General features: G+C 45.9%; 1 protein-coding gene across 1 annotated transcript; it reads left to right on the top strand.

Moving 5' to 3' along the window:
- The first annotated feature begins 2,722 nt into the window (after positions 1–2,722).
- Slc25a51 (solute carrier family 25 member 51) lies at positions 2,723–15,038 on the top strand. Its single transcript, XM_031377291.1, has 3 exons — positions 2,723–2,935; positions 7,145–7,253; positions 13,201–15,038. The coding sequence occupies exon 3, from the start codon at positions 13,243–13,245 to the stop codon at positions 14,137–14,139; it is 897 nt and encodes a 298-aa protein (XP_031233151.1). The 5' UTR covers positions 2,723–2,935; positions 7,145–7,253; positions 13,201–13,242; the 3' UTR covers positions 14,140–15,038.
- The last annotated feature ends 416 nt before the right edge of the window (positions 15,039–15,454 follow it).

Raw genomic sequence — 15,454 nt, 5'->3', positions numbered from 1 at the left:
TTTTTTTTCTGAGACGGGGGATTTTCTGTATAACCCTGTCAGAGTCCTGGAACTTGAACTTACAGAGATCTGCTTGCCTCTGCCTCCCAAGTGCTGGGATTAAGGGAGTGAGCCATCACCTCCAGCTTATTTGCAAACATCTATGCTCCCTTTGGAGCCAAACTTTCAAGGTGAAGAGCCAAGAATGAGTCAGAATGTTCTGTCCTTGTGGTTTGTCTGTGGGAAAGCGACACCTTTATGGGTAACCTAACATTCTGATCTCTCTGTTTCTGGGAAGAGAAAGGCAAGTGGAGTCAGTTTTGCCCAAGGTGACCAGGGAAAGCCTTAGGTGGAAGAGGCAACAGGACCTTGTCAGGCTACCATGCTGGGTGAAACTTTGATGGTGACAAGGACAAGGCTTATAGAACACAAGGATTTGCAAAATATGAGCAATAGCACAGGACTGCATCCCAGAAGGTTAGCTAGGGAGAAGGTCACAGAAAGGCGGAGGAGCCAGACGCTGGACTGTCCTGCGTGCCAAGTTAAGAAATGGGTTGTCTGGGAAGGCTCCTAAGCTGAGCAATGATGTGAACATTCCTGGGTCAGAGGACGCTGTCTGAGGCCCCTGTGGAGGCAGAACACTTTTAGGATCCCAACAAAAGATAGAAGGATAAAAAATTGGGGCTGGAAATGGAGAGCTAACCTGATAGTGAATTCTAGGTTTAAAAACAGGTGGCTTTCATCTTCACAGATATTCAAGAACGGAGAATAAAGTCCCTAGAAGCTCTGACAAGAAACTAGATGGTTGCACTGTGGCTTGCAGCACAACAGGAACGTGCTGGCTCCACTCCAGACATGAGCATTCTGGTGATGAGGGATGGATGGAGTCTCTTCTGAGTCAGTGACACCTCTGACTGTATGTTTAATTTCAGGCTTTCCCTTCTCTTTATGTTTCCCCCCACAGGAGAATAACCTTTCCATTCTAATCTGAAGTTAATTATTTATGCTTATGAATACACTGGATACCTGCCTGCTTTCTTTGCTTTTTGAATAATACATTTGAATAGAAATTCACAGAAGCCAAGGCAAACATAATTTTGAGTTAAATGGCCTTTCCCCAGTTGTTGCCTGATTGTTCTAAATCATAATGTGGCCTTGTTATTATTCTGTGATCCAAAAACCTGTCCCTTGTGCCTATGACACAGGAGGGTCACACTGACGGGCCTGCTATCTGGCATTTACTGTCTTATTCTCTCCCACTACTGAGGTGATGTCCTTTACTGGCCCATATTCCATCCGATCATCCTGAGGTCCAGTTCAAACACCTCTCACCCTATGAATCTGCCCCTGGATCCTTCTCAAGGGGGAAAGCCCCTCATGTTATGCATTTGTAGGCTTTGAGTCCATCAGACTCTGAACACCCTTGGAGGGACCTGCTCCCTCCAAGGCACCTGTGGGTGCCTCCCTGCCCGAGCGCGCCGCCGCAGCACTACCACAGGCCCCATGGCACTCCCGGCCCGCAGCCTCCGGGCCCGGACCCGATGCGAGCGCGGCCCTGCTTCAAGCCTCCCTTCTCTCCGGCCAGAAGCTTGGGCCCACGGGCCGCCGCTCCCCACCCCACCCAGGACTCACCCACGGCTTCAAGGGCCATGACTGTCTGTGTGGCAGAGAACACTGTCAGTGTGGCCCAACACAAAATCATGAACTTATTTTAGGACTTGAGGGCTGGGTGCTGGAGAGGTTGTTTGGTCACTAGGTTGTTAAGAACATATACTGCTCTTGTAGAGGACTTGAGTCTGACACCCACATGGGACAGTTCAGTTGTTAGTAATTCCAGGATCAAGGAGCCTGAAGCCCTATTCTGGTCTCTCTGGATACTTATATACATGCACTAACATTATAGTAAATCTTTTTGTTCTTGTTGTTTTTGTTTTGTTTTTTATTTTGTTTTTCAAGACAGGGTTTCTATGTATAGCCCTGGCTGTCCTGGAAGTCATTCTGTAGACCAAGCTGGTCTCGGAACTCAGAAATCTGCCTGCCTCTGCCTCCCAAGTGCTGGGATTAAAGGCATGTGCCACCTACTGCCGGGCTTAGATAAACTTTCTTTAAGGATGCTTTGCAACACCAATATTGACGCTCCTGTTTGTGTGAGCTAGGAAGAGAGGCGTGGTTTCTGACAGCTTCAGAAGCCTGTGAACACTGAGCAGGCTGGGTCACCCACCTAGAGATGGTATGTAACGGTGAGATAATCCCAGCTCTAAGTAGCATGCTCTTCTCACATCCAGGAGGCTGCCAAAGAGCCTGCCCACGAAGGCTGACCTTGTCCCTTCTATCCACTGACATTTGTCGCCTGTGGCTCTGCAAATCAGAATCATTGTTAAAATGTCACAACACCGAAGAACCCATGCACAGAAGAGACAACTTGCCTAAAGTCACTCAAGGGATGCCACGGCTATAATTCTGACTTGGCTCTCCTAACTTATAGCATGGTGCTCTTCCAAGACCCCACAAACTGTGTGAGCATCTAAGGAAAAAGAGGCTAGCTGTATGACCTCATGTACACACAGGAGTCCTATGAAGTGCCGTGACAAAGAGCTCTCCCACCAAGCTTTGAGATCACCTAATCAGCAGCTCTCTTGCCTATCTCTACAGACTACACGCTAAAGGACGCGCTTGCTGTTTTATGGCACAATGAGGCCACCGTATAACTTCAGCTTAAAGCAGGGGGAAAGGAGCGACACTCCCACTCGGCGGCCTGACAAAAGGTGTGACAAGAGTCACTCCTAGGCCCGGCTCAACACACAGGGCAGCCACGGCTGCTACCCAGACTCGGAGCAAGGCGGCGTCCTGGTCACGTGGTTCGAGGACGCCCCGCCCCTGCCTGCCTGCCTGTCTGCGCCTGCGCGGGCGCGGGCTCGCTCGCCAGCCGTCCTGCGGGCTGCGCCCCGGGCCGTGGGTGAGTCCTGGGTGGGGTGGGGAGCGGCGGCCCGTGGGCCCAAGTTTCTGGCCCGAGAGAAGGGAGGCTTGAAGCCGGGCCGCCGGCTGGCGAGCTCCAGGTCCTGCGCTCGCATCGTGTCCGGGGCCCGGAGGCTGCGGCCCGGCTCCGGCCCAGGGGCCTGTGGTGCTGCGGCGCGCTCGGGAAGGGAGGCGCCCACAGCTGGGAAGCCGCAGGCCCGGGGGATCGCGGTGGCCCGTGGTTCCCTTTGTCTGCGCCCCGCGGGATCGCGGCGGCCCGTGGTACCCCGTGGTGCCGGCGATTCCGTCCGGCGCCTGTCGGTCCTCACGGGGTGGGCAAATGGAAGCCTGGAGAATGCTCGTTCTGAGACACCATGTTTCATCGCGCCGTAAACAGTCTAAGCTGGGCCGGGTGGGCGGGCGACAATTGTTCCATTCTGTGCGGATTGTTGTATCTAGCTTAGGTTGAGGTGTCAGCACCTCAGCCATGTTTACGACTTTTAGCTTAACCTTTGTCTTGGCTCCTACAGGCTGCCCAGCTGGTCCTAGTGCCCATCTTCTTGTTTTGTCTGTTTTTACCTGTAGTCTGTTGAACAGAAGAATGAACTGTATATGGAGTGATCAGACCAAAATGGACTTCCGTCGCGTTTGCTTTGAAAGGATTTGAAGACTCGGGCCCAGGGCACATGAGAAACAAACCAGGGTTGTCACCCTTAGCGTTTCTTAGGGCGACATGACACTTCTAACAAGAATTGACTCTAGTCTCCATTGTCAGAAGAAAGCTAAGATAGTGGATTTTTGTCACAGATGTTGCTTTGTATTTGCAGTGGTAAAATCATGCTGTAACTAGCACTTGAACCCTGCCTAACCCTGTTTTTGAGTGGTGACTCAGACTTGCTGACTAGTGGGAATTCACATCTTTTGAGAATTACAGTCACCCTTTGCCCAAAGACCTTTGTACTAAGGTCATATCTGGCTTTTGCATAGCCCTGTGGGCCAAAAGTTACACTGAGTATTTAGAATTTACACTGTTTCTTACATCACAGAAGTTTGACCCTTGTTGGATCAAAGTGGATTTCGCTCCCTTGTGATAGGTTTGGTGCCTTACAGCATACTAGTATGATCATGGTAAATACATTGTATAGTAAATTGCAAAGGAACCAGTTCATCAGAGTTTAGTTAGTGATTAGAGTGTAGTAATCAAACATGCCATATTTTTAAATTTAAAAAAAATATATGGGTTGGGGGGGCTCTCATGTGCCAAGGTGCTTGAGTGGAGGTCAGAGGACAACTTTCCAGAATTCTTCCACTTCTCTAGTAATATTGAGTGGTTGGCAGTAAGCTCCTTATTTGATGAGCCTTCTTGCCTGCTCCCATATTCTAAGCTCTTATCAGAACACTGCACACTCTTTCCTTCTTGTTGCTGCATTAAGAAACTTGTTACAGGCTGCAGAGATGGCTCAGCTGTTAAAAGCTAGGCTCATAACTAAAAAAAGTGGAGCTAGTCATGCCACCCTGGTGGGTGGGGTACAGCTGACAGGAATGCTGTTAAGTCTGAAATATAGGAGGTGTGTAAAACATTACTTTTTTTTTTTTTTTTGCTAGGCGTGATGATTCACACCTTTAATCCTAGCACTCTAGGGGGCAGAGGCAGGAGGATCTCTTGAGTTCAAGGCCAGCCTAGCCTACAGAGCAAGTTCCAGGACAGCCAGGGCTACACAGAAAAACCCTGTCTCAATAAATAAATAAATAAATAAATAAATAAATAAATGTACTTTTTTTTCTGTATAGGACACTTAATATCTAATAATGTAAGAGGTCAAAAATAATTCCTAAAATGTCTTTTTTTTTGAGTGTGTGTGTGTTTATTTATTTATTATATGTAAGTAGCTGTCTTCAGACATTCCGGAAAAAAAGGTCAGATCTTGTTAGGGATGGTTGTGAGCCACCATGTGGTTGCTGGTATTTGAACTCAAGATCTTTGGAAGAACAGTCAATGCTCTTAACTGCTGAGCCATCTCTCTAGCCCCCTAAAATTTCTTATGGTAGTTTGCAGAGAGGTCTAATAAGTTACTGACTACCTGGGCTGTTTTCTTTTTGCTGACCAGCAAGACCCATTATTACAGCCATAACAGATTGAATGGAGCAGTTTTAATTTGCAAAAATGTGTTAAGGAGCAGAAGAACTAATTGGGTAGAAGTGAAAAGCAAATGTGGCCTTTGTTTGTAGTGTTGAGGATTGGACACACAGCAGGGATGCAGTGTTGCTGAGTGTCCCAGAGCTGAGCAAAGTGATTGTGAAAATACACTGATAGCTTGAGTTTGTTCAGGACCACAGCTGTAAGCAGCTGCTTGATGGTGACTTTAGAATGTTAGGTAGGGCGGGGCAGTGGTGGCACACGCCTTTAATCCCAGCACTTTGGAGGCAGAGGCAGGCGGATTTCTGAGTTTGAGGCCAGCCTGGTCTACAGAGTGAGTTCCAGGACGGCCAGGGCTACACAGAGAAACCCTGTCTTGAAAAAGTTTTTGTGAGATTTGGGGGTGGGGATAGGGAGGTGGGCAGGTCTGGCTGTCATAGAACTCGCTATGTAGACTAGGCTGTTCTTAAACGCAAGAGATCCTTCTGCCTGAGTTCTGAGTTAAAGACCTGGGCAACCACACCAGGGATTTTTGTTGATTTTAACATTAACTATGACAGTAAAAAATGGAACAAGATGTTACATAGTTAGTATCAGCCATTTCTGCCCAGGTTTTAATTTTTAAAATCTTACTTAATCTAAGTTGGGAAACATTAATGTTTTTTAAAGATTTTTTTTTTTTTTTGGTTTTTCGAGACAGGGTTTCTCTGTATAGCTCTGGCTGTCCTGGAACTCACTCTGTAGACCAGGCTGGCCTCGAACTCAGAAATCCGCCCGCCTCTGCCTCCCAAGTGCTGGGATTAAAGGCATGCGCCACCACCGCCTGGCTTAAAGATTTAATTTTTATTTATTTATTTATCTATTTACTTATTATGTATAAGCATATTGTAGCTGTCTTTAGACATACCAAAAGAGGGCATCAGATCTCATTATAGATGGTTGTGAGCCACCATGTGGTTGCTGGGATTTGAACTCAGGACCTCTGGAAGAGCAGTCAGTGCTCCTAACCACTGAGCCATCTTTCCAGCCCAACATTAGTCTTCTGTTGTCAGGTATAGTACTAATAAGAGTTTTTAGCTGGGTATGGTGTGTTTGCCTTTAATCCCAACACTTAGGAGTCAGAGGCAGGTGATTCTCTGTGAGTTTGAGGCCAGCTTGGTCTACAGACAAACCCTGTCTCAAAACAAAACAAAAAAAGCAAACCAGTTTTTAGACAGACCTGGTAGTACCTATAATTATAGCATTTAGAGGCTGAGGCAGGAGACTTACAAGTTTATGGTCACGAGTTTATGGTCAGTCTGGGCCAAACAAGCAAGGCCTGGTCTTAAACTAGTGAAAGTTTTTCCCTCATGCCTGTCTGCTGGAGAGTAAAACTCATGGCTGTTGAAGACTAGACGGTTAATCACTAACAGGCTCAGTGCCTGTGGAGCATTGTTCACTGTGTTCTTAAGCCTCTATGCTAAGAGAGGGAAAGGCTGCAGAGGTGAAGAGCCAGAGGTCCTGACTGATGCACACAGCACTACATCAGGTAGTGCTTGCAACCACCTCTGTAGGCACTTACCCACACAGACACAGTGTAACAAATAAAAAAAGGGAAATAGTATTGTCTCAGATATTCTATAGAGGCTTGCATCCACATTAGGTATTGTTGAAATTTTCTGGGGACTGGGGAAGTAAGCCGGTAAGGGTGTAGGCAGTCATTGAAGAACTAACTGGTACTTTGTTGGGCCTAGTGGGACATTAAACAACAGGCTGCTGTGCTCAAGAGAAAGGAGCAAATATACAAACATGTCTTTTTTTTTTTTTAAGATTTATTATTTATTTATTTCATGTATATGAGTACACTGTAGCTATTTTCAGACACACCAGAAGAGGGCATCAGATCCCATTACAGATGGCTGTGAGCCACCATGTGGTTGCTGGGAATTGGATCAGGACCTCTGGAAGAGCAGTTCAGTGTGCTCTTATCTCTGAGCCATCTCTTCGGCCCCCACAAACATATCTTTTAAAAACAAACTTTATAAGAATATAGAAATTAAACCAGATTTTTTTCCTTTTTTTTTTTTTTTTAAGGCAATGCAGTTATCAAAATTGACTTCAGAAGAGAGAAGGCTAACAATGGAAAACACTGGGAAAGTTACCAGAAAGCTGTCATCCTCAGTGCCGGGCTCAAGTGTCACAGGTAAAGCCTTGTAAACTTAATGTGGAAGCTGGGCAGTGGTGGCACACACCTTTGATTCCAGCACTTGGTAGGCAGAGGCAGGCGGATTTCTGAGTTCAAGGCCAGCCTGGTCTACAGAGTGAGTTCCAGGACAGCTGGGGCTATACAGAGAAACCCTGTCTCAAAAAAACAAAATAAAGGATCAAACAATGTTGGCAGTGTTGAAGTTGTTCCACAGCATAAGAGACAACAGATTTACTCTTCTAAAGCCAGTTGAGCAGACACTGGAACTTTTTTTTAAAGGACCTCTGATCGCTCTGGCCCAAAGATTTATTTATTGCTATATGTAAGAACACTGTAGTTGGGCTGGAGAGATGGCTTATTGTACTCTTAACCGCTGAGCCATCTCTGCAGCCCCCAGACACTGGAACTTGATGTAAAAATCAGAAACTGGGATCTCAGGAATAATGGTGGGAAGTGTACCGTAGAATGCCACGGAATGGAGGGGAATGCCCCTCAGTGGCTGGGCCCTGGCCTGTTGCACACCAAAAGCCAAAACCGAGATAGATCCCGGCAAATTCGACTTAGGTGAAGCCAGGCGTCACCCCCTGCTCTAAGGCTAGCAGGATGGGCTTTGACTCAGCTCCACTCAAGGTGCTATGCCTGTCTCCTCTGTGTGCACGGAGAGTGACATCAGCCCTGTGGTACAGAAGAACTTACTATGTGTTTGGTAGGTACTGCACCTTAAGTAATTTTCACTGACTAGTGACATAAGGGGCACTGTGCTCTTTTGATGCAACGCAGCAGTGAGCAGAAGCTTCTGTGTTAGCCACACAGTCAGTCACAAAGGTGAGCAGCCAGTGCTCCCGTGTATATTGGGTGTCTTAACTCTCCTTAGGGACTCAGGCAATCAGTGAATGTGATTAACATGCACAAAGCCCTGGGTTCAGTCCTCAGTAACTTCAGAAGAGAACATTAAGAATTCAGTCTCAGTCAAAAAAAAAAAAGGTCAGTCTCGTTGAGCACCTTCTGTACTCCACACCACTCTCCAGGGTGCTCTCTGTTCACTCAGTGACTCAGTGAGTTGAGCCAGCCTCAGATAGGTAACGTCCCTGTCTTCTAAACAAGGTCACTCTGACTTGCCGAAGCTTACAGGTACACATGTGATAGAGCTGGGCTTTTAATTCAGGCAGCTAGTAGGTGGGTTCTAAGGCTCTCGTGTGTTACTCAGGCTCTGATTCCAGGATCTCTGACCATTTCATAGCTACCTGAGAACATTTGACCTAAGTTCAAGATAAGTTCCAATTGTAGGTGTACGAGAAGAGCTAGAACTCAAGTTCCTGCGGGGGCAGGAGACTAAAGAATTCTCCCTAACCGGGCAGTGGTGGCGCAGGCCTTTAATCTCAGCACTTGGGAGGCAGAGGCAGGTGGATTTCTGAGTTCGAGGCCAGCCTGGTCTACAGAGTGAGTTCCAGGACAGCCAAGGCTACACAGAGAAACCCTGTCTTGAAAAACCAAAAAAAAAAAAAAAAGAATTCCCCCTAAGCTGGTTTAGCGAGGGAAACTGTTGTGTGCTGTATCCTGTTACAGGCAGTTTCTGATTCTTCTTTAGGCCTGAGCTCTGCCATCTTTCCTCTTGAACATTTTTTTTGTCCTGACTTTAGCAGTGCTTAGCAGCATAGTTTGGTAATATAGGAAAATCTTGAAGAATTTAACAGGCTTTTGTTTTTGTTCAAATCAGACCTAGAGAGTTTGTCTGACCTGTTTTATTTCCCATTGGAGGCTTTGCAATGTGCCTTAGATTGATAACTTTCCATATCTTGGGTGGTGCTGCTGTGAGCATGTCTAGTGGTGACATTGGCTGCATGCCCACAGCTTGGACGCTCATCACTTGACAGTATATTCGTTTACAGGGAGCACTGCACTGCTTCCTAGAGCCTTGTACTATTTTATAGTCCTACCAGTGTGTAGGCCTCCAGTCATGGTCCTGCCGGTGCTTGTGCTTTGTGGTTCTTGGGTCTTTGTTGTCTTTTTCAAAAATATATTTGCACGTGTGTGCATGCATGTGTGATGCTGTGCCGTGGAGGTCAGAGGACCACTTCTGGGAAGCCTCCCAACATGTTTCTGAGGTATGCGTGTGCTCTTTAGTGTTTCAGCATGGCTACTCCAGGCTATGTGAACTTGTATGGCAATGGTTCTCAACCTGTGGTTCTCCATAGCTTTGGGGGTAGAACAAACTTTTCACAGGGATCAAGTATCATATATCCTGCATATCAGATATTTAGATTACAATTCATAACAACAAATTACAGTTAGGAAGTAGCAACAATAATTTTATGGTTGGGGTCACCACAACACGAGGAGCTAGCTGTATTAAAGGGTCGCAGCATTAGGAAGGTTGAGAACCACGGCCTTAGCAGATTCTTCAGTCTCTGCCTGCCAGCTCTTTATGTGGGTTCCAGGCATCAAATTGGGGTCTTCAGACTTGCTGACAAAAGGTTTTCCCTGCTAAGACAATCTCCCTGGTCCCTGGTTTTATTTGTTGTGTGTGTGTTTGTGTTGGTGCATTATTATTGTTTTTGATATTAGACATTCAAGTGGGTAGAAAGTGATAATTTCGATTTGTATTTCTCCCATGATTTATAAAGATAACCATCTTTCTTTTTTTTTCTTTTTTTCTTTCTTTCTTTTTTTTTTTTTTTTTTTTTTTTTTTTTTTTTTTTTTTTTTTTTTTTTTGTTTGTTTGTTTTTTGAGACAGGGTTTCTCTGTGTAGCCCTGGCTGTCCTGGAACTCACTCTGTAGACCAGGCTGGCCTTGAACTCAGAAATCTGAGTTCTGTCTGCCTCTGCCTCCCAAGTGCTGGGATTAAAGGCGTGCGCCACCACTGCCCAGCGATGGCCATCTTTCTTGTGCCTGTTAGCCATTTTGTACATAGTCTTTATTTTGACATGTGCTAATTTTAAAATTGGGATATTTGCTATTTTACTGCTGAGTTGGTAAATGTGGTCTCTTACTGTAGAAGAATTAGTCCATCTAAAATACAAGGGCCTTGAGATAAAGTTCCATGGTAAGAGTACTTGTTGCCCTTGGAGAGAGCAGTTCCCAGCCCCTGTACTGTCCACAGCCACCTGTGACTCCAGGGCATGCTCCGACACCACCACCCTCTCCTAGCCTGCACAGGCCCCTGCCAGCAAATGCGTGCAGCTGCACATGCTGCACATAGGTGAACAACAAGATAGAGCATGTCAAAGCATCTTTTTAGTCCTAGCACCCAATCCCAGCACTACACTCGGGAGGCAGAGGCAGGCAGATCTCTGTGAGTTCAAGGCCAGCCTGGTCGACAGAGTGAGTTCCAGGATAGTCAGGGCTACACAGAGAAAAACTGTCTTTTAAAACAAAACAAATAAACAGAATCACTTTACAAATACTAAATGTCACTGGATGGTAGTTGTGCATGCCTTTAATCCCAGCAATGGAAGGCAGAGGTAGGTGGACTTCTGAGTTCTGGGCCAGCCTGGTCTACAGAGCAAGTTCCAGGACAGCCAGAGCTACACACAGAAACCTTGTCTCCAAAAACAAAAACACCTAAAAATCTAAAATATATTCAGATTACTTTTTTGTCCCCAAATAAGAGGTAGTTTCTGGGGTGGTCCTTGGGATGTAAGGGTTATCTTGAGGTGGGATCTTGCTTTATAAACAGTCTGGCCCCCAACTTAGAGTTATCTTACTTCCACTTCTGAGTGATGGTATTCCAGGAATGCTCCAGGCTTAGCTAGAGCCAGCTGTTTTACTCTATTTATTGTTAGTTTTCTTTTAATTTTTCTAAATTACATTTTTATTTATCTTGTGTTGAGGTGGCTCACATTGTGTTAGTCAGAAGACAACTTGTAGGAGTTGGTTCTCCATCATGTGGGTCCCAGGGATCGAATTCAGGTCATCAGGTTTGGTGGTAGACACCTATACTTCTGAGCCATCTTGTCAGCCCTGTTTTTGGAGGGAATGTTACGTCTTGTGGAAACAGACATAAAATGAAGACTCTGCTTCCTCTCGGGGAGAGCAAATCTGTATCTTTGGATCTCCATCTCAGTATCAGGCGAACCCGCCTGTGACCCAGAGTCATCGCCAGGTGCAGTAGCAGGGTGGACACGAGGGTCCCTGGCAGAGTACTCTGGCCCTGCCAGTTACTAGTGTCTTGAGCAATGAGCACCACTGGGGTTCCTTTTATTTTTCACATATAAAACTAGAAGGATAGCTGGGCAGTGGTGGCTAATGCCTTTAATCCCAGCACTTGGGAGGCAGAGGCAGGTGGATTTCTGAGTTCAAGGCCAGCGTGGTCTACAGAGTGAGTTCCAGGACAGCCAGGGCTACACAGAGAAACCCTATCTCAAAAACAAAACAAAACAAAAAACCAAAAAAACAAACAAAAAAACCCTAGAAGGCTAACTTTGTAGTTTGAAGAATTAAGTATACGGCAACACAGAGCATCGTATACCGTAACCTCATTCTTCTATGACCTTCGCATCCCACATATGCAGCTGCACCCACAGACACTCAGGGTGACAGACACTAATGCACTGTGGACAGCTTGCTCATCCCACATATGCAGCTGCACCCACAGACACTCAGGATGACAGACACTAATGCACTGTGGATGGCTTGCTTACTTGACAGAGGCTCTGACTAGTCCGTGGCTTTATTGTCTTGGGGGATCTAATGCTTTGCAAAAGGCCAACTTCATAGGCACTAAATAAATGTGAATACAAGTTGAATGCATGGCATACTTTGCTGGTGTATCTCTTGGGAGGACTCTGCTGTTTTTGTTCTGTTTTGAGACAGGGTCTCATTTGAAGCCCTAGCTGGCTTGGAGCTTGGCTATGTAGATTGCAGGCTGACCTTTTTTATCTTTCACACTCCCCATCTCCACTTCCCCTCAGAAGCACTGAGCTTCTGAGTCTGGTAGCTCCGGGGAGAACTGAGAGAACTGAGGGTCTTGTTTTGGTAGGATGATGGCGCTCTCTGATTCTGTAGAATAGCCAGTGTTTAGAAACTGGGTCAGTGATCTTAGCATCCCTTTCAGTACTTTATAAATTCCTTTAAGAGGGTCTGGAGAGATGGCTCAGCTGGTAAGAGCACTGACTGCTCTTCCAGAGTTCCTGAGTTCAGTTCCTAGCAACCACATGGTGTTTTACAACCATCTGTAATGGGGATCCAATGCCCTCTCTGGTGTGTCTGAAGAAAGCTATAGTGTACTCACATAAATAAAAATAAATTTTTTTTTTTTTAAAAAAAAATCCTTTAAGAATTATTGTGAACCTCAGAAAGCTTTCACTTACATGGACTGACATTCAATTTTAGGGATTAAAACAAGTTTGAAATAGTAATTACTGTTAATAAAGCAGTGATGAACCTATGGCCTGTTCATATCACATTTTTGTGAAAAATAACTTGCATATTCTGTGCCTCCCGTGTGTTTTATAATTTTCCATACTTCCTTCCTGTCTGGCTAACACATAGATGGAGCCTTCTGTCTGTTTCTTCAGTCTGTTGTAAGGGTTGTTTGTGTGAAAATGATTACAGAAAGAGAAGACCCAGGATTCCTCTAGTACTCCTGAAATATTTCTAAACAGCCAGTGATCTAAAGCTAGACATTGGAACTCAAGCTTGTGAGTTGAAGGCTAGCCTGGGAGACAGACAGACAGACAGATGGACAGACAGATCAAGACTGTCATAAAACATGAATAGCAACAACAACAAAACCCCACAGAAAACAAACTACTAATATGTATGTAGAAACAGCACGTTGAATCGCATTAATATGTACAATTAGAAAGGTATTTTTTTATTTAAAAATAGAGTATTACTGGTCCAGTTTTAAAGGGAAAATACAGTGTGGAAATTGGAGTGGGGACTGAGGCAGAGTTCCTGAGTTGTGCTCTCTGTAACACCTTGATCATTCATTATCTACAGGTTAAAAAAGCTCTTCCCCAGAGAGGAAAGGTCGGAAGCACCATGATGGACTCAGAAGCGCATGACAAGAGGCCCCAGATGTTGACCTCTTCAAACCAGGATTTGTCAACTCACATTGCAGATGTGGGGGACATAAAGCATTACTTCTGTGGCAGCTGCGCTGCCTTCAACAACGTGGCCATCACTTACCCTGTCCAGAAGATCCTCTTCCGGCAGCAACTGTACGGCATCAAAACCCGGGATGCAATCCTGCAGTTGAGGAAGGATGGCTTCCGCAATCTGTACCGAGGAATCCTCCCCCCTCTGATGCAGAAGACGACCACGCTGGCACTTATGTTTGGTCTGTATGAGGACCTGTCACGCCTGCTCCGCAAGCACGTGAGCAGCGCTCCCGAGTTTGCCACCCGAAGCGTGGCCGCGCTGCTCGCTGGGACAACAGAAGCCATTCTCACTCCATTCGAAAGGGTTCAGACTTTGCTTCAGGACCACAAGCATCACGATAAGTTCACAAACACTTACCAGGCCTTCCGGGCACTCCGAAGCCATGGGATTGCAGAGTATTACCGAGGCTTGGTGCCCATCCTTTTCCGAAATGGGTTCAGCAATGTCCTTTTTTTTGGCCTTCGAGGGCCCATTAAGGAGCACCTGCCTACTGCCACCACACACAGCGCACACCTGGTCAACGACTTCATCTGTGGAGGTGTGCTCGGAGCCATGCTGGGCTTCTTAAGCTTCCCAGTGAATGTCGTAAAAGCTCGGATACAGTCCCAGATTGGTGGGCCATTCCAGTCTTTCCCCATGGTTTTCAAGACAATCTGGATAGAGCGGGACAGGAAACTGATCAATCTTTTCAGAGGTGCACATCTGAATTACCACCGCTCTCTCATCTCCTGGGGAATAATCAATGCAACTTACGAGTTTTTGTTAAAGATTGTATGATAAGGCCACTATATGAGATGTTATTCTCATCTAACTAGACCCAGGGAAGATGCAATTTGGCTTTGTTCCTATTGGCTTAAATACAGGTTGGTGTCATTAAGACAGAGCCATAATTTATGGACAAAGCATGGACAAGAAAAGAGTCCAGGCTTCAGTGGTCAGGGTTAGGGTTTGGTCATTACTCCAGAGCTTTAGGCTGTTGCCCGGGAACCAGCCTGTACCTGGTGACCTTTCAGGACAGCTGACAGCTGAGAGATGTCTTTTCCTCCCGGAAGGGTTGCTAGGCCTTCTGGGTAGAAACTGTGGTGTCAGCAGCCAGAGCATGTGCTCCTTGCCCAGGGCTTCTCAGGCTCACTCTCACCTCATTTATTTCGTCTCTGCTCTTAAGAGGGTCATCGTCATTAGAGCCCCAACTCTGCATGGAGGACTGGAGCAGAGAGGGCGCTCAGGGCCATGGCTGTAGCTCCATGATGAATTGTTGGGGTTAGCTTTGAAACTAAGTGCTGCTGAGATAGCCAGTATCCAGACTTTCTGTTCAGATTTGGTAGAATTAAGCAGCTAATGAAGGCTTCCATTCTGTTTAGCTTAGCTTTGAACATTTTCTGTTTCATTCTGAATATGACTTTAAGCCCTTCCAGAATGTCCTTGTGCTGTCTTTACTGAACTCATTGCCAAAAGATAGAGTGCCCTCGTTAACTTCTGTTGTGTGCTTCACTGTGTTCACCGCAAGCTCTGCTCTGCTGCTTCACTTCTCTGTTCTACTGGTGTCGGCATAGCCGACTAGTAAGGACGTCATCCCTTGTGAGTATAGTAACTGTCATGTCTGTCCTGTTCTCTGGTACTAGACTTTAAACAAATAAACACTTCCATCAAGGTTTATCTTGGGAGTCTTAATACAACCCCAGGCCTCCTTTTTTTCTGCTTTCTCAGTGCTACGGAGTGAGGTAAGGAGTGGACGGTGCTTCTGCTCCATTTGACCCTCCTGTTTCTTTGGAAAGAAAGATTTCAGGGTTCTGACACTCTAGGAGCCCGGTTGCCACCGTGCCATTTAGGAGTGTCTGCTCTAAGTAACAGCACTGACTTCTGAAGCTCAGGTAGGATTTAACTGGCAGGAATCAGGCCAACGAGTCACATAGTTATTTTCTGGGTAAATGTTATAACACAACTCACAATTCAACTGAAATAATATCAGTCTGGGAAGTAGCTGAGAATCTTAAGCCATCTGTAAACACCACAGGTAAGCTTGTTTCCCAGGATTTGACATAAGCAAGTCAGTTTCTTTGTTTTTTTAAATGGTGCTAGGGATTGAACCCAG

Source organism: Mastomys coucha, unplaced genomic scaffold, assembly GCF_008632895.1.
Source record: "Mastomys coucha isolate ucsf_1 unplaced genomic scaffold, UCSF_Mcou_1 pScaffold18, whole genome shotgun sequence".
In the NCBI taxonomy this organism is placed as follows: domain Eukaryota; kingdom Metazoa; phylum Chordata; class Mammalia; order Rodentia; family Muridae; genus Mastomys; species Mastomys coucha.
Note: the sequence above shows the minus strand (reverse complement) of the source record. Positions and strands in the feature narration are given on the sequence as shown.